The following is a 19,046-nucleotide window of genomic DNA, read 5'->3' on the forward strand; positions in this document are numbered from 1 at the left end:
ATTTTGCCCATCACTACTTTCCACTTGTTTCTTTCTGCTACAAAACAAATGCGTTACTATAAAGATTTGATTTACTCTTATAAAGTGTGCTCTCTGTTTTATTGTGTGAACGATAAAGATCTAAATTATACTGTACATGTTTTCTATATCAAAGGGGTTCCCAGTTATTATAAAACTACTATAGCCTATTTCAGGACTTCTGCTGTTATTGGAAACTACAATAAGTATATGTACCTTATATGTGGGTGTTTTCTTATCTCTTCCATAAATCCTGAGAGACTCCATAATGTTTGGTTATTGCATTTATAATCTTCATCAAAAATGCAAATCTAGAAGCGTTTACCATTAGCAGATACATACACTGGGTGGTTGATTCAACTTGTAAGTGGGTGGTTGATTCAACTTGTAAGTGTCTGTTTATTCCTACCTACTGACTCCTCCTCATTATACCAACTCCATTTCCCATTTCATATTCTTATCCCGCCTTTAACCAGAAACCCAGCTTTTCACTGATCACTTTTGTTTATCATAATGAATACAAAATATTTGTTAAATAAAGAATGAAATTCTTAGATTTGCCCAATAAGGCAGCTTCACAGACGCTGATGATTTAATTTAGACATTTATTCCAATAGCATAGCAATTAGCAGGAATATTTTAGTTAATGCTATGATTTAACCAGCTAGTCTCCAGGAGATACAACATAACAACACGTAATATTGATATTTGGAGTAAGATGATTAATATGTCCTCCTGAAAAAATGGAACTGTAAGGTATGCATGCATGGGAGATTAATAATCTAATAAATATGGTCATGTAAAACTGGGCAGCATCAAGCGGCAGTTTTACCCAACTAGTATTATATTACAAATATGACAAAAGTTGCATGATTAAATGTAATTATACAGTATATAAGAACTGTGTATATTTACATTTCTAAGAATTTTCTGACCAATTGACACATATTGTGAATTTGAGTCTTAAATATTTTGCAGCCTCATGCCAGTTACAAGCCTGCTTTCCATAGCTCTAAGTTTTTCTTCTGCACAATATATACCAAGAACCAAGAGTTATTGTTTTATTTTGTTTCCTCTATTGCCCTTATAACAACGAAACCTCTTTAACTAAGGAAATCTATTATAAACTAACGATTTTAAATTATATTGTTAATCGTCATGACAATCCTATTAAGCCCAGGATGTCCAACATGCAGCTGTTGTTGAACAGCCATCTAGTTGGCTACAGGACTGGCATGTCTGAATTAGTGTTTTGCATGTTAGATCTCTATGATCTATCATCTAATCTATTTATCCAGAAATATATATTACCTTTCATTTAAAGAGATTTTGTTGCCTATAATATTTACTCTATATAACATATTACGTAATGCGTGTAATGTGTATTTTATGATATAGTAAAAAAGTTTAAATTTTTTTTGGTCAAAAGAAACCACTTTGGTCAAGCACTGATGGCTTTCTGCATATGTACAATTATTGTCAATAAGCCATGTATACATAAACAGTGTTGTTGCTACAATTTAGATGCAATTACAGATGATATGTTTTCTGGTGTTCATTTTTGTAGCTGTGATTTTTTATCTTTTTGTTAATTATTTTTTAACTATTATCAGATTATTCACACACTGCCACCTAATGGCTTGGTTAAGCATTCCAAGAACTTCTACCTAAGCTGATCCTAATTGAACAATACAGTTTCTGAAGCAATGTATTATTTCTGCTTAAGAAAATATTTAAGATTTTTTAAAACACATATCCTATCTCTATTTATTTTAATATATTTCCTGTGTTATTTTCTCTAACTGTGGGGTCAGTGTTACCTATTTCAATGAACTGCAACTTAGGGGCAGATTTATCAAGGATCTAATTGAAAATAATTCAAATTCGAACTTCGAGTTTATTTTAGTGTAATTCAACTAGGAAATAGTCCAAATTCGATTTGAGTTTAAAAAAAAATGCAATTCAAAATTCATCATGTGCTGTCCCTTTAAGAATTCAAATTCGACTATTTGCCATCTAAAACCTGACGAATTGGTGTTTTAGCCTATAGGGGACCTCCTACAATCAATTTGGAGTCGCTTGGTGGACTTTTAAATTTTTTTAAATTTTTTTGTGAATAACTCTAATCAAATTCTATTCCAGTTTGCAAGTCGAATTCACTGGAATTTAAAAAAAATCAAATTTTTTAATAATTTTCGATTGGTCATTTTTTTTCTAATTTTGAGTTTATGGGAGTTTATACATTTGCCCCTTAAAGTAGAAAGTGCAGCTACAATATTGTTCATATAAACATTGGCTTAAGACAATTTTTGGCATTGTAATCCCAATAGTGTTGGAAAAAAAAATTTTTTTACTGCATAGCAAAATAGTACAATAGCAAGATGATTATTTTATATGGGTCATTTTTTTCACTGTTGCAGAATAGACAGAGATATATGAAGTAGGATGGATACAGTTGTAGAAATTCTTTTGTTATTCTGTAATGGTCTGTTTTATAAAACTGTGCCCAATGTACATTGAATTTTATAGTGGATAAGATATCTGATTTACTTTTCACATAATAACCCTTCTGGATGTAGCTCTTTACACCAGTCTGCGTGATAACTGATTTGCTATGACAAGAATTTCTGCAGGATACTGGCTAATTATAAACATGATTTTTAAGACCTGCTTTATTATATATATACATATACCCTTGAAATGTATTACATATATTAGAGGTAGATGTAGGTAGATGGATGAATTATTGAACACTAGATTGATAGATATAACTACATCTATATTTAAATGATCATAAACAAAGATATATAGTCAATAAACATAAGTACAAACTCCTTTCCTTTTTGCAATAGATGTAAAAGATTTCCAACACTTCTGGTGATTTCAGTTTTTCTAAAATGCAAGGCCTGCAGGTTCTGATCCACTGCTAAGATGGCTTCATGTCTTTTTCTTACAGTGGGTGGCTTTGGTATGGAAGTGCACATTTTAGTGGTGTTTTGACTTATTTTTCAAGCTTTCCCCTAATTTTATTTGAGCTGTTTGATTTTGGTTTTGTATCTGTATGGTAGGTAGGCCTTAACATTTTTTTCTCTGCTTTAGCAATTTCCAACTCACTTCTTTCTGCGTTACAGTAACCTCCCTGTTAAAGATCCTCTCATAGACATTGCTTCTCCAGTGTATCAGGCGGTGCTTAAAAATCAGGGCAAAACTGAGGGCGAAATCGATGAATGGGCACGCCGTGCTGCCAATCTGCAGTCTAAGTCCTTCCGTGTCCTTGCCCATATCACTGGAACAGAATACAGTAAGTAATACAGTTCTATTGACTTCACTGTCACTAACATTAATAGAGACAGATATATACGTGTATGTATTTCTAAAAAGACAGAGGAAAGAAATGGTAACATCTATCTAAGCCCCATAGGCTAATCCCTGTATGCGCAAAATGATACAAACAAACTAGTAAGAAATTATTATCATTTTAAAGTTTTTATTAGACAAATAAAGGAAAATAAAATTATGGTTCAGGGCTAGCAATTCAAGCAGAAGAGACGTTCCTTTAATGTTGCTTTAATATACTGAGTTACCTAAAATCAGGAAAGCCTTATTTTTTATTTTTTTTCTTGTTTTAGTGCAAGATCCCGATGAAGATGCATTGAGAAGAACAAGGTAGGCAACTAGCAGCAAACCAAATCTGGCCATTTTAATTAATAACAAATGCCTAAAGCTCTAAAGCATATTTAATAATCACAAATTAAACAAGATTTAACACTACAATGATTTGCTACTGGCTTTAATATTGGCAACAAGCAAAAGACCTGATCAGTTACTACTTTGACATTTCTGACATTAGTCAAAGTATTTTCTTGATAAGGATTCATCTATAAATGATGTGGTAGTGCTGAAATCATGTGTGCAATTTATTTGGATCTTACTCCTCTCCATTATAAAACGTTGCTTGGTTCTCTCTACTATATAGAAACAATTGCCGGGTTTTATGCAATTAAAATATAAGATAAAGCATCTGGAAAAAAAGTTAGCTACAAATTTAAAGAGGGTGCATCATTTGTGATTTCTGAAGCTAAACTCTTTTGTCAAGTCCAATGTTTTATTAATGAGCACAGTCTAATAATAGCATTTATGAGAGCAGAAAGAGCAGATACGGTGAATACAAGTATGAATCCTTATGACCGTACCAAATACAAACTTTAGTTCCCAAGTAACTCGGACTTTGAAGGCTGCACAACGTTTCCTTAAATTTAGATTTTGTAAAACAGCAACATTACGATGTGCAGATTAAAATTTTGTTCAGCCAAATCTTTTGTTCCAGAAATGGTGCGTAATGTATTCATAGTGGAAAAAAAAATGTATGTTTATGAAATATTTTAATATAAGCATGTTTAAAAGGTTTATTTAGTAAACAAAATATTTTAAATTGTTATAAATTGTACGGGTAGGCATATTTGGGATTTTAAGCTCTCATACAATGGGGGCTGATAATATGATAAAGTCTGTAAAATTAAATGACTCACTGATATTCTAAAAGGATCTAAAAAACTGGTACAAAACCATTTGTGTTTTCAGGAAAAAACAACAAATAGGAAGCGTCTTACCAGCCACCAGTGATTCCTCTAGTTACATATTGAGTTTACTAAATCAATTCTATGAACTATATCATTATCCAAATAAATTGCCATACTTGAACACAGGGGCGCGAAGGTCACATTCCCTAACCCCTTTCTTTATTCCTCCTTTTTCTCTTTCTTTCTCTCTCTCTCTTTTTCTCTCTCTTTCTTTATGCCACAGGGAAAAGTTTGAAACGGAACGTAACAGCCCACGCTTTGCCAAATTGCGCACCTGGCATCACGGCCTTTCTGCACAAATTCTTAATGTCAAAAGTTAAATGCCCAAGTGTAACACAATATCTACTGAAAGGCAATGAAGCACACTAAATTGTACTATATCACTAAGCATTAATGACTTGCCTTATACATAAATATATATATAAATATATAAATAGAAAACATCTAAGATGTGTTCTTGCAGTGATTGTCATTACTTTTATCTCTGTTTCTAGTCCTTTAACCTTCCATTGTCAATTAAAATAAAATGTGCTTGTAAAGACAACATCACCTGTTTTGTGTTGCAATTAAATATTATATTTCTATAAAAAAATGCCAACTAAAGTAAAACACAGATAGCTATTTTAATGTGCTTTAAATAAAAATGCTTATAGTAACTACTGTTAGGTTTTCAGTGGCACTTGTTTAATTTCATTATCTGGAGTGTGGAAGGTAGATATGTAGAGGTTTTTTGATTTGATAGGATGAAGTTGGTGATTGCTGTTTAAGTATAGGATAGAGAGGGGATTTGTTTGAAATATTTGGCAGGCTTTTGATTGCCCTAACAGCACAACTAAGGGTTAAAATGTAAAGGGGTTTGTGTTTTGTTTTCTTTGATTGCCAAGTTTAATGAAATTGAATCAAACAAGATATGGTCATATTATAAGTGTTTCTCTACCTTCCTAGCCACCTAAGAACTACAAATGAAAGCCAACAAATGTTCCTAATTGTTATTTTTATACTCATTAACTTTCAGTTAAACATACCTGTTCAAATAGATTTTAATCTTAAAGTCCCAGCACCTTCAGTTACTCACGTCCCTGCAGTAGTGTGTTCAAGTTATTTATAAAACATTATGTATGTTACTTTTGAAGTTTGCTAATAAGATTTCTTGATAATATTTGTAAAATTTTAAGCCCTACATAGTCAAAACAGTCATTTAAGAGATATGGGTTTTTTTGGATGGATTTATTAGTTTTGATTTAGATTTAGTCTTATAGAGTTTTTGCCTTTATGTAATACAAAAGAAACTGTATTCTGTAGCTTTGAAATTGGCTCTGAAAGATTTCCTTATATTAAAATGCCCTATAGAAAGAACGCGGTACATGTATAATATTTCTATGTATATTACCTTATCCAGTTATGTAGGAGCTAGTAGTATAAAGCAATGCAGTAAATTATATCAGAGCTGAACACTTGGCATGAGTTTGGATTACTGGATATTGGAATATATATCTTCAGCAGAAGTTGACATATCCAACAGCGATAAATACGATCAGGTTGTTGATAGTGTCTGAATTTGTAGATCTCGGTTGATCACAGGTTTCTGGTTCATAAACCAAGATCTTTTCTTTTTAATGAATGCTGGTCTATGATATATTGTTTAGTAAAGCTTCTAGATGTTTAAGGTAGCTTAGCAGGTATTACAGAATGCTTTAGAACCAATTGCCAAATAATTGCAGGAAGTTTTTTTAAATTTGGAGTTAAGTCAAAGGCTCAGCCAACAGTTGAATGTTTCTTTACTAGAATATATTGTTCTTTAGGTTTGCTTGTTTTCTGTCAAAGCTTTGAATCATCCTCTAAGCTTGTGCTTATACTTTGCTCTGTGAATAGTGGAAAATTTGTGTTTGTGAAAATAAAATGTTTAAATACAAATCAATGATGTGCTTGTTTACATTAATTACTCAAATGTAGTGATTTAAAGCAACAGCACAAGTTTCCAGGTACAGATATTATCAGGTCTTTGCATTAGAAAGATCTAGGAGGTATGGCTTGTATTGTGAAGTTCAGGTTACCATAAATACAACAAACAAACATAGTCAATGCCCATTTATTTAGAGTTACTTTTTCTTTAATATAACCTTTATAACAAAAACCTTTTGGCAGCAATAGATGATGATGTTTTTAGCTGGAGCCAGCTTACCAAAGGGTAGAGAATGATAAAGTACTGATGAAAAATGTGCATTTAAATGATTAATATATAAACAAAAGAATAATATTTTTCCAAGTAAATCATCAGTTACAATAAGTCCTTTAACATTAAAACAGTTTATAATGCATTGGTATCTATTTTAAACCCTGCTGCTTTATCATTAGCACCTTGATCTTCCAAGGGAAGTGCTTTCTAACTAACTAAATTATGTCTCCATTACATTATCAAAGGTTTAAATTATACTGTTTTTTATAATCTGGTATATCTGCTTTGCCATAAAAACACTATAGATCTCACAAAAGTCCAAATTCATTTCAGTGAATAAAAGGTTTATCACATGAAAACTCATGGATGAGAGTCAATTCGAGGAGAAAAAGTCTTCTCCAAATTTAGGTTTTTCCCTATACAATTCAATAGAGTTTTCATATGATAAATGTGAGATGAGTTTTTCTGCATTGAATTGCATCTCAAATTGAATCTCATCCATGACTTTTCACATGTTAAACCTTTTTCTCACTCAATTGAATCTGGCCCATATTATCAACATGGTATAATTTTGTTTGTAGTCACAGTTTTGCAGTCATATTACCTATAGCACTAGTATTAATTGGTTAAAATATTAGCATTCTAGGGTGTGTTTACTCAAGGGTACCATATCATTAAAACAAATCAGGGAAATCCAGCTACAAGGCATCAAGTTGAGTTTATTAGAAGTGTCCCTGTTTTTTCAAGTGTTCTGGTAATCTTAATTTATTAGCACAGAGCGCATGTGCTCCAGTACAGTTACCCAGCAGTGGTACACTTAAGCTAGCTACACACTAAGCTCACTTACTGACTCCCTGTATTCAAACAATACAATCACTTTTGCATAGCCCAAATTTGATCAAACTAGTAACATAAGAACAAATAACTCAATGCAGTTGGGGTATGCAGACAGTGGTAATTGCCTGATCAACCTCTGAAATAAATAAGAATGGTTATATTGTACCAATATGTAGCCATTTATTCTGCAAAAGCAATTATTAACAGATTTGGAAACGTGGTCCATGCGTGGACAGCATTAGAATAATAAGAGCAAATATCTCACTGGTTGTTACTGTACAAGAAAAGGATTTATTCTGAGTTTGATTTTAAAAAAATAGATAGTTATACTGTGGCCTCCTTTTAACCAGAATTCTTAGAACCCCATCTATGCCTCCATTACATTAGTAGCCTACCATCATGTATAAAAATCAAAAGCTATAAAGGCAGTGCATTTATTCTTTGGTTTAGCTTGAAAAGGTTTAGCAGTCTCCCTGCTAATGATGAGAAAACAAAATACTTTAGATGGAAGAATTCTCGTCTGCTTTGAGGATAAGCCTTGGTGGTGGCTGACGCTGGAACACTGATATGGACAAACAGTCTTGGCTAGACAAGAATAATATTTGTCTAAGAGGACTAGCAACTTCACTAGATAGAATGTAGCACATGGGCAATCTGCAAACAAAAATAAACCCAAAAATTGCAAGCTTCTGCATCCATGAATATGCTGCCAGGAAGCTCTCAGTAAACATAAGCCAACCTAAAACCGACTATTAAGGTAAATTTGCTTGATTAGTTCTATGATATAGGAAATGTAATTGTATCTGCAGTGGCCTTGCCTGTTTAGTTGTACTAACTGCTTACACTGATTCCATCTGCTCACAGTTTCCTTATCCCCTTAAGATTTACTGTATGTTAGTTGCTAGACATGCTAGTTTACAAGTTTACAATGCATGCCGTGAGAGGTCAATTGCATGTTAAACACAACTATGCATCCATATCCCTATCTAATTATTTAGAATAAACATACATTAAACCCAACTAAGGAATTTATGTATTTTGCCCAGAGCATGTGTGTAATTATTAGCTTGACTAGATCACACAGAGATGGCACTGGGTCATGAACTGTACTGGATCAAATTTAATATCACTAGGTTTATGGATATTTTAATATCTACTGGGGACATTTTAGGATATGCATATTCATCAGCCTTTTTTATACTATTTCCATAAATAACTCCTATAAGATACTGAAATAACTCAATAGAAAATGTTTTTTGTTTTTACAAAACATATATCTATATAAGTTTTTACAGATCTACATTATACTCAAATGCACACATACTGTATATGTGTGAGTATATATATATATATTCTGTCTGAATGTTCTCGAGAAAAGAAATTAAGAAGGTTTATTGTTGGCTTATACACACCTTCCCCTCTGATTGTATTTGTCTTGAGTGTCTTTTGTCTACATCGTCGGTAATTCTGTTTCTACTTATATGTAGTCAACTCCTGTGTCTACATTCTCTGTTGTGACCTTTAATAGATACTGTATAACATAATTTGGCCTTGCTGCAGTGGTTGGTATTATACATTAAAACACTAGTGGGTGAATGTAATAAAAGTCGGTAACGTAAAAAATATTCGCAAGGCAAAAAGTTATGCCTCTGTGTGAACAAATTTTCCATTACGCAAATTTAATATAGCTGTTGCAAACCCGGAAATTTTTAGTGATCACCTCCGAAGGTTTGCAAATTTTATTCTTTGCATCAGTGCGCAGTGAATGTAATAAAACGCCTTACTGAAAAACTTGTTATGTTTGTTCCAAAAGATTACGACACCTTCAAGCACTTCTTAAACACGGGCGATGCGCAATGAATATACAATGCGCAATGCAATAACAGTTTAAGGAAAAATATTACATTGCCATATTTTTATTCTTATTTGTGCAAATTGTTTTGCTCTTTGCGACTTTTATTAAATTCCCCCATAGAGCTTTTAGCTGGCCATCCTTGGTTCACATCTTAAAATAAATGCAATAGGTTTATAGTAAAAGATTAAACTATAATTTTACTTGTAATCATTATAAAAGTGACAACAATATATGATTGCTCTAAATCGAATGCACAAGACTGTATAGGTACCTTACATTTCTGTTGTCACCATTCAATACAGTTTATTTACTTAACTGTTATACAGTACATGCAAGTTTACACTGATTGCTCATTATGCAATTAGTATATACACACAGAGCATGAACAAACTAACCTTTTGTATAGAGGTTCTGTACAACCTGCAAGAGGACTTGTTTTCTTGCAGGGTGATTTGCTTTCAAAGGCCTTTGGCGTGGGCTGCTCCGTCTTTTTAAAAACATTACTTTCTTAAGTGGCTAAGAAAGAGAGACTGGCTCACTTGTCCTGAAAACATCCCAACTGTACATTACTAAAACAGCATGTCATCCATACAAACAATAAACATTATCGGTGCTTCTCCATGTTTTTCCCCTAATGTATGTTTCTTTTTTCATGCGGGTGTCATTTTCTCAGGTACTGCATTCCAAAGTAATGTTTCAGTACTTTGCCTATGATTGTTTCTGTGAGTAGCCCACATATCCATTATCATACAAGAGAGTTACAGGCCTTGGCCAAAGTCAAGAAAGTTGATCACCATATATGAAATATATGCCACACCCTCTACTTTAGTTACAGTTTTAAAAAATATAGACAGTATGCTACTTTAAAACAGAGCAGTTGTTTACCTTTAAAGAAACATACATAAAATAATAATTACTTTTAGTTCTGTATTTCCATATTCTAGTCTTCAGTTTTGGAAACCCCATACTATTATATAATTCTTGTAAGCAATGTTAGGAAATTTCTTAATCCCTTGTGGAGAGTAATCACATAAATACTTGTAAAATAAGGTGTCATGAAGCTTCAAGGAACACCAACTTAAAAGAGCCTAAAACAGCACTCAAATGAACTTGAAGATAAAATTAATTGTCCACCAGGTTTCACCGCTACAGCTTGACATCTGACAATGTTCCAATAAGCTGTGAAATAAATAAGTATGCATATATATTTTATGAAGTAGCACTATAATTATCAGCTGTGTTGAGCATTGTAGTGTGACACAGCCTTTTCTTAGGCAAAGCTATATTGGAAGGTTTGATGTATGCCATCTAATAGCTGTTTAAAAGCTGTTTTAATTAACTGCAAGGTCTGTTTCATGAATGTATCTGTGATTATTTTTTTAAGGGGATGAGATACCATTAAAGCAACTTTGATTCTTGAAATAAAGTAAAGTAAACTAGAGAACAGACATTTTAGTACAAGAAGCTGTAAGTGCATTCACCGCCTGCTTTTGTCCTAAGCAGATGGGAATGTATTTCTAGCCTAACTGATGAATTAACGCCTTGGGCCCATATCATATATTTATAACTTGAAATATCTATTGTAGCACCTAATTATTTAATAAAGTGCTATGCAGAGATAAATAGTGTGCCATTATTATTTTATATTCTGAATACTTGTTATTTCATATGTGTGCACACAAATACCTAAAATGTAGAAATTAAAGTATAAATTATATTAGCTCAATAAAAGTCCATTGTACATTTCTTAAAAGCAAAATGTGTTATTTAAAGGAAAGTCTGCTCAAGTCCAAGATTATTTTATCCATGGTGCTTCAAGATATTAAACCAATCATTGATAATCAAAATACTGGACCATGGGAGCTCTAATGCTTGCTTTCAAACAAACCAACACTGTTCTTAGATATTTAGAATTTCAGTATAATTTACTGTGATTTTTTTTAGACACTGAAAATTTCTCCTGTTTCTTTCTTGGTTTGCCCAAATATTACTTTTATAGTGGCAGTTACCTATAGTAGGTCTTATTGATCTAGGATACGAAACATTCAGCTTTATCGTTATGAAATAAAAAACATGGAGAAAAACAGGATTGGGTTTACCGGTATACTAAAAAACACCCTCCAATATTTTCATGTTGTATGTTTTTTGTCTACTACGATACTATGAAATAAAAAAACATGGAGAAAAACAGGATTGGGTTCACCAGTATTCTACAGAACACCCTACAATATTTTCATGTTGTATGTTTTTTGTCTACTACATTTTGTTTCCTTTTCCAACTTCCTTTCTTTTTCACTTTAACTTTATAAACTCCCCTGCCAACATGATTCAACAATATTTCACACATCCTGTATAGGTGAATAATGTAGTACTGTAGAATTGACTGGCAAAGAAAGAAACAAAAATAAAGCAAAATGGTAAATACAATAGAGGCCTAATGCTGCTAGAAGCCTGACCCAACTGCTTGCCTTACTCTGAAATGCAACAAGAAAACTGTTTGCTCCACTGGACATGCTTCTGATTTCTTGCTTTGAGAGTGATCTTTAACTTATAATGCATGATCTTTGGGTTCTTGGTATATTATTGTACAAATCTTTTTGTTCACTGGTTAATCTCTCTATTTTATTTCCAAATCATCATGGGCAGAATCTTTAGGAAATGCATGACTCACCACAAGCCAGGGCGACAAATATTTTTTAGACCCCAGTCAGAAAGGCAGATTTTCTTTTTCATGATAACAAATTAAGGGAGAAGATTTTTGATAAGAAGAAATATGATAATATTGTAGATGCTTTGATGAAAATTATTTTGCAATAATAGTTGTATTGATAGTAGTATACAAATTTGCTTTGTAACAGTGTAGCAGAGACCCAATACAATTTCAGAAGACAAGGTGTCCTTGAAGAATAAATTGGAGGTGTTGAAGGATACTTAGGAATATTGTTCTTTGTATCATTAACCTGATTTCTGTTAACTTTTACAGTAAACATTAATTGTAAACATACAACGTAGATACAAACAGATTAATGAGGGATAAATTAACAGTTTAAGGGTTTAAACATCCTAATCCTGCACAAATAGACCTCAACATTCTTCTGACCTTGTTACAAAAGAACTCGAGGCTGACTAAATGAAAAAAATGAACAAATTATTATCCAAATTGTACAAATCTGTTAGATAAAAATTATAGCACAAGAGACAAGACCAAATATTTTTCCCCCGGTTAGGTGAGTGAGTCATAGTCATTTTGCTAAACCCTCTTGAAATTCTTTTTTTTCTTCACTGTAATTATTAATATACTTGGGGCTGGAGACTCGTGCACTGAACAGGCTAATAACCCACCTCAATGGAGCTCTTCTTGCAGCTCATTCATCATGTCCCATTCCTTCCCAGCAGCAAGGAAAATGTTGCCAAATCTACAGACACAAGGTAACTTTCGATATGTTTTGTTTTAGAGTAAAAATGGATTTCTGGAAATTTGAGGTGTTTTTAAACAGATTCTTCTCAAAGTTGTCTTACTTTGAGGAGTATATTGATGCTTACCTGTACTTACCTGTAAATGGCTCCACAATGTGCAAGTAATACCATCTAATATTTAGGATTTCACACTAAGCAACTGGAGGCTCACAATATTGTGTTTACATGGGGTTTACAATGAAGACTGTAAACCTTTGGACACTGGATAAGTTGCCAAAGATCAAATAAAGGTTAACAATGGATTACACATATTTAAATTAAAACTACAGCTGTGCTTTTTTTTATTTCTTTTTATTTTGCATACATTTAACTCAGTTAAATATGGGTTATAATGCCCATTCTAATGTCTGTCACCCAGTCCTGCAGGTGCCAAAGTGTCACCATCTGCCAGGTCAGGTTCCTGGCAACCTACTAAATCACCTACACGGGAGAACAACTCTTCCCAGCTCAGACCAGTGTCCTCAAGAGGTTATTCTGTGAGGTTTGGGGGTGATTCAGGTCCAAGAAAAAACATTCACACCAGCACTGATCAGAATGTACCCAAACTTTCACCCCCTCTTACATCTACCTATAAAAGGTATTGGGTTCTAGAAATTCACCTTCTAACCAATATGCTTTTTATAGTGAAGCTTTTGATAATCATTTTTCTAACCCAGTTTGCAAACCCCTTTCGAGGTTTAAAATATAAAAGTGTGATCCTGCTCATTATTTTACTATTGTTACTGTCAAAAGCTACAATAAATACACTTTTTTGTGTAAGCCATGTATACAACTACACAAGTCTATTATTACCCTAATTTTAATATCATTGTAAGCCAGAACCATAACAATATACAGGAAAAATGTCTTTCAAACTGCTCAAATTCACACACCTCAATATAGTGAGTAATATTAATAGGAAATAGTTAAATAGAAAATACTCCCAATCCTCTATAATAAACATATAAGTGAATCAAAGAATTATAACAAATAGTTTCAAAAATAAAAGCTCATTCCATAAAAAGCACTAAAAAAATCCCAGATAAAGCTCCTGATCATATTACAGAAATGACTGTTACAAAAACACTTTGATGATGCACAGATACATAACCAATGATTGACATGTTGCTGGAAAGATTTTAATGGGATGCATCACATTGAAAATGAATTTAATAAAAAAAAATAAATCTACTGAGATGGTTACAGAAAAGAATAATTCTGCTGTAAATGTATAATCAAAACACAAGTGGATTATGTCCGACAATTTACCCCATATGGTATGCGACTCTGCAGGTAATTGCACTGTTCTGGATTATCATACAGGGCTTCTGCTGACAAAGGAGCTTTGTATATACACATGTGAGATATAGTCAGGGAAAATGAATAATACTTTTTATAGGCCAGCCAGAATCTGTGATCACATCTAAAAACACAGATAAAGCAGTCAAAGGAAATCCTCAATAATGAATATAACTGTGCATTTGTCAGTTTTTCAGAACCAAAGAAAAAAGTAAAAAATTGTCACTGTGTTGGGAAAGTTGCATTTTGACTGTTCTTGGCTTAGGCCACCTCATATGGCCATTCCCACTGCACAATTAGTAACTGTTAAACAGCTATACGGCAGAAAAAAGGCAGTCACCTTGGTGATAAGGACAGTTATAGCATCAGTTACTGATTATACTTCATAGCTTATTAAGGGGCTAGTTCACCTTATAAGTAACTTTTAGTATTGTGTAGATAGCGATCCAGAGACAATCTGCAATTATTTTTCATATTTTATATGTGGCAGTATAAAGGTCTTTGTTTAGCCGATCTCCTGTTAAATTCAGCATTTACTGTATATGATTATTAGGGTCCAATTTACCCCAGCAACCAGGCAGTGGTTTGAATAAGAGTCTGGAAGATAAATAGGTGTGTATAAATAATTATTAGCTAGGTATGAATATGTAATATTAAAATAATAAAATTGTAATCTTGACTACCAGGGTCAGTGAACCCCTTTTGAAATTTGGAAAAGGGGAAGGCAAATAATTAATAAACTATATAAATTACAAATACGAAGATCAATGTGGCCTTACTAAAAGTTATCAAAAAGGTGAACTACCCATTTAACTACCAATTCTAAGCCTACTGACATTATCAGTGTTAGGCTTTATGGCCTGCAGGTGCAGTTAAACTCAGGAGAGTTGCAAGTACTATAGCTATAATTGTTCTTCGGAAAAGTAAGAAAAAGAAGGGTTGTGTCACTTTTGGTTGTGTTCTTGCCTTAATCAGTGGAATAGCTATGCTCTTATCAATAGGCAGCCCTACACATTTGTGGCATGGGAAAGGTTTGTTTTTGAATGACTGAATCTGAAGACTTACGAACACTGAAATCTTCTCATGCAGTGACGTGATCATAAATAGCATCACTGGAATTGAATGAGCTTTTATTATAAACATTATTGAAAAGCTAGGGTTCTTTTTTTCATTCACCGCTATGAATTTATTTCGGAAATAACTGGTTTACTGGAATGAATTATATATTGATACAAAAATCTTTTCAACTTGTCTGGGAAATAACAAGAAAAAATATCTATGATTACTTGGAATGATGCAGCACAGTATGTGTTATTGTATGGTAGTTTATTAAGCATAACTTTCATCCTAAATCTATGTTGCTTAATTAAAATATTACACATGCTAATTAACATGCAGTAATGCAAGCAACTTTTTTTCAGGAACTGAACATAATGAGACTGTAGAATTCTGGCTTTCTGAATTTTTGGCTTGTTAATATATATTAATTTACATTAATGGGTACTTGTTCTATGCTCTCCACTAGATCAACATCCAGACTTGACCTCTTCCTTGTAGTATAACACATTTGACACACTACAGGGGTTATTTACTAAACTTCAAATCCCAAAAAAACCCAAAAAATTGCGTTCTTTTAGTATAAAAAAATATCTAAAAATTTTCAGATTTTATTATACAGTAAGGATGGAAAAAGTTTGAATCCAAAAGCATCTCAGACCTGCCGAGGTTGCATATAATTCAATGGGAGAAGTCCCAAATTATTTTTGATCTGCGCTGGGTTACGTGCAATAATCGAAAATCTTCAGGGTTTTCTGGTAAAAATAAAAAAAAATCAGTTTTTGGCTGGAAATTCCAAAAAAAATTTCCCCGCAAACAACATTTTCAGGAAAGTGTATTAATAAATATGCAGAAAAAAACCTGTGCGGATTTGGTCTGAGTTTTTTCAGAAAATATTGAGATAAATTTGGACTTTGATGAACAACCCCCTATATCTCATTGCCATTGGTGGACAAGGTGCAAAAAAACAGGCACAAAACATGTGGGTATTGTAAGCACAACTCTTTGCAATTACATAAAAGAGCTCAAAGGGTTATGGCCATTTATGTATTATGCCTGCTGGTGCATGGGTGTCTATTGACAAGCCCCTACTTTGCACATCATCAGGAACTGCAATTAAAAAAACCCATTTTCCATTCTTTCCTTTGTGATTTTAAAAAGCCATTCATCAATACACTTCTAAAAATGCCATAGGAATGAACAGAGGAGGGTAAGTTTTTCTGCGGTGTTCTATAATCTCACATTTTGCTAAACCTGCCATATGTGTCACTGAAGCAGAGTTTTAAAGCAAAGAATTTTTGTCCAGTTGCTGTTGAAAATCAATATGTGCAGTTTGATTTGAGTTCTTTTAAGGTGTACAAATTAAATTTAGAAATATCTGCAAAGTATTTTTATTGCTTCCAGGTAAATGCCTTTTGGATAGAGAATGAGAGCAATGTAATTACAATATGGAATCAGAAAACATTTTCTAAGGGACCATGTACACTAGCAAATTCATTTCTTGCTTCTGTTTAATTGCAACAACCACCAGAAAAGAATGACATTCCAGTTCAAGTAGAGAACATAATAACATTATATTAAAAACTTGTGTCTTTGCTACAGTATGTGCTTTTGTGTCTAAACATCAGCTAGAAACTTAATTGATGCTAATGCATCCCCACAATCTATTTTGCTGTGCCTGTGATAAGCAGAGCAATTTTCTTGTACTTGATGACTGTGGGAATAATGGTGGATCAGCAGCAAAATGAGATTTTGTTTCTGTATTTATTGAAGCTGCACTTTCCTTTGAATTATATACTACAAATGAAATGTATAAACACAGCACTAGGTGTCTGTCTACCTCAGAAAAGAACCTGCTATGCATATAACTACAGGGAAAGCACCCGACTGGTGTACAGTCCTGTGACTTGCATTGTGCATGCTTTGGCTTAGATGAAAAGCTCACAAGTTTGCTACATTTTCAGGTGGAAAATAAAACTCTGTTTGTGGAATTAAATTACCATAATAATATCCAATAACTGACAGTAATGATTAATTGCCCTTCTGTTTCCTAAAGGAGTAGTTTTATATTTACCAATTTTTTTTTTTACTAATTACATGTCTTCCTCTCCCTTACATGCCTTTCTCTTCTTCCTCTATGCATTGTGCAATTTAAAATGTTATTTGGTGCCCAAAAAACTATTGCTCTGTTAAGCTACAATTTTATTGTTTTTGATTATGTTTCTGCTGGGGTCCTCTCCTATTCATTTTTTAATCTGTTGTTTTTGTTGTTGTTATTGTTGTTGTAACTGTTGGAGTCTAGCTACCAGGTAGTTAAAATTCCAAACGAGAGAGCTGCTGAACAAAAAGCTAAATAATTAAAAATAAATAAATACAAAATTGAAATGAACACCAATTGTAAAATTGTATCAGAATATCACAGTCTTCTATAGCATACTAAATATAAAGGTAAACTACCCCTTTAGATGATCCAGTCTCTAATAAACAACGCTTGTGTCTTTCAGACCAGTAACCTTGTAGTTATTTCATTAAATTTGATTTGCTTTACCGCTCGCTATACAGCATCTTTCTTACAAAAAGTGTCCAGGTCCAAGACAATTTGTTTTAGCAAAGATTTTAATTCTATTTATTGGGACCTGAATTATTAAAATAAGAATAAAAACAATGATTTTCTTAAGCCCCCTTTTGAAGTCCAATATTTTAGAATTACAGATATATGCAAGCATTGCTATATCAGCAATAGTTTCAAGAACATTAACAACTTCAAATAGGTATTCTTCTCCAAATCTCACTCTATATAGAGCCTTTAAGTTGGCAAATGATTTAGGTCCATGGGGGTACCAGTTCCACAGATTGAGAACCAAAGTCTGACTACAGTATTATTCTTGCCCATACAGTGACATAATTACTGGAAACCATGTTCTCTTAATCAGAGTAGCATTACAAATGAAGCATCCATATGTGCCAGCTATTTTTGGTACCCTTAAAGAAAGTGACCATGTGACCTTACTCTACATTAGAATGTTGCTAATGCAGGCCACTATGAACACATGCTGGAGTCTTCTGAAAAACTAAAAATGCTATAATTTTTGATTCCACAAATTCTTGCATATTATTTTCCACTTGTATTGACTGCATGCTTTGCTATTTAGTCTTTTGCTTTGGGTTTAAAAAATTCAGTGGTGCAACCAATCCACATAAAGTTGTAACCTTACAAGAAATAAGTTGCTTGATCAGATCAGATTCAGCATATTCAGAAGAAAAATATTTAGAAAAAATATCTCTATACAATGATGAGTCCACTATGTTAATATTCTAAGATTATTCCCTTGGTTTAACTTTACTCAGTAGCCCAGTTGAGCATGTACCAATGGCTTCAAGCATAGACTTTGCTACAATTCCAGCTGCTTCTGCAAATCAAAATGCTACTGCTGAGCAATACACTGAACCACAACCAGTATCACCGCTACCTGCTGCTGCTCCCACCTCCGTATTGTCTGCTATGTTGCCTTCCAGCCCAAGGTAATTTAATATCTTTGTATTTCTGATACCTATTTAATTAACAGGATGAAAGTTATTAAAGTCTGCAAAAGGAGAAATTCAGAGGCACAGTTGATATGGTCTTTGGTTATGATAAATAATTCAAATAGTGTTTTTAAATTATTCATTGACCATTGAAAAATGCTAGAGGTTATAACAGTTATGTTTCCACTGACAACCAACTAACTGGATAGACATTGAGTTAGCAGTGTCCACCCTCATTTATACC

The 19,046-nt window shown here is 33.1% G+C and overlaps 1 protein-coding gene across 18 annotated transcripts in view; it reads left to right on the forward strand.

Moving 5' to 3' along the window:
- The window catches only part of ldb3.S (LIM domain binding 3 S homeolog), a 111,280-nt gene that overhangs the window by 60,951 nt on the left and 31,283 nt on the right, over positions 1–19,046 (forward strand). For 7 of the 18 annotated variants that reach the window (XM_041570356.1, XM_041570355.1, XM_041570360.1 and 4 more), the window contains 4 exons: positions 3,150–3,319; positions 3,648–3,684; positions 12,860–12,895; positions 13,302–13,520. In XM_041570356.1, the coding sequence (XP_041426290.1) occupies positions 3,150–3,319; positions 3,648–3,684; positions 12,860–12,895; positions 13,302–13,520 (462 nt within the window). Of the gene's footprint in view, positions 1–3,149; positions 3,320–3,647; positions 3,685–4,821; positions 6,513–12,859; positions 12,896–13,301; positions 13,521–18,625; positions 18,800–19,046 lie in introns of those variants that run through there. The other 11 variants (XM_041570365.1, XM_041570368.1, XM_041570370.1 and 8 more) reach the window with 6 other exon arrangements.

Source organism: Xenopus laevis, chromosome 7S (genome assembly GCF_017654675.1).
Source record: "Xenopus laevis strain J_2021 chromosome 7S, Xenopus_laevis_v10.1, whole genome shotgun sequence".
In the NCBI taxonomy this organism is placed as follows: domain Eukaryota; kingdom Metazoa; phylum Chordata; class Amphibia; order Anura; family Pipidae; genus Xenopus; species Xenopus laevis.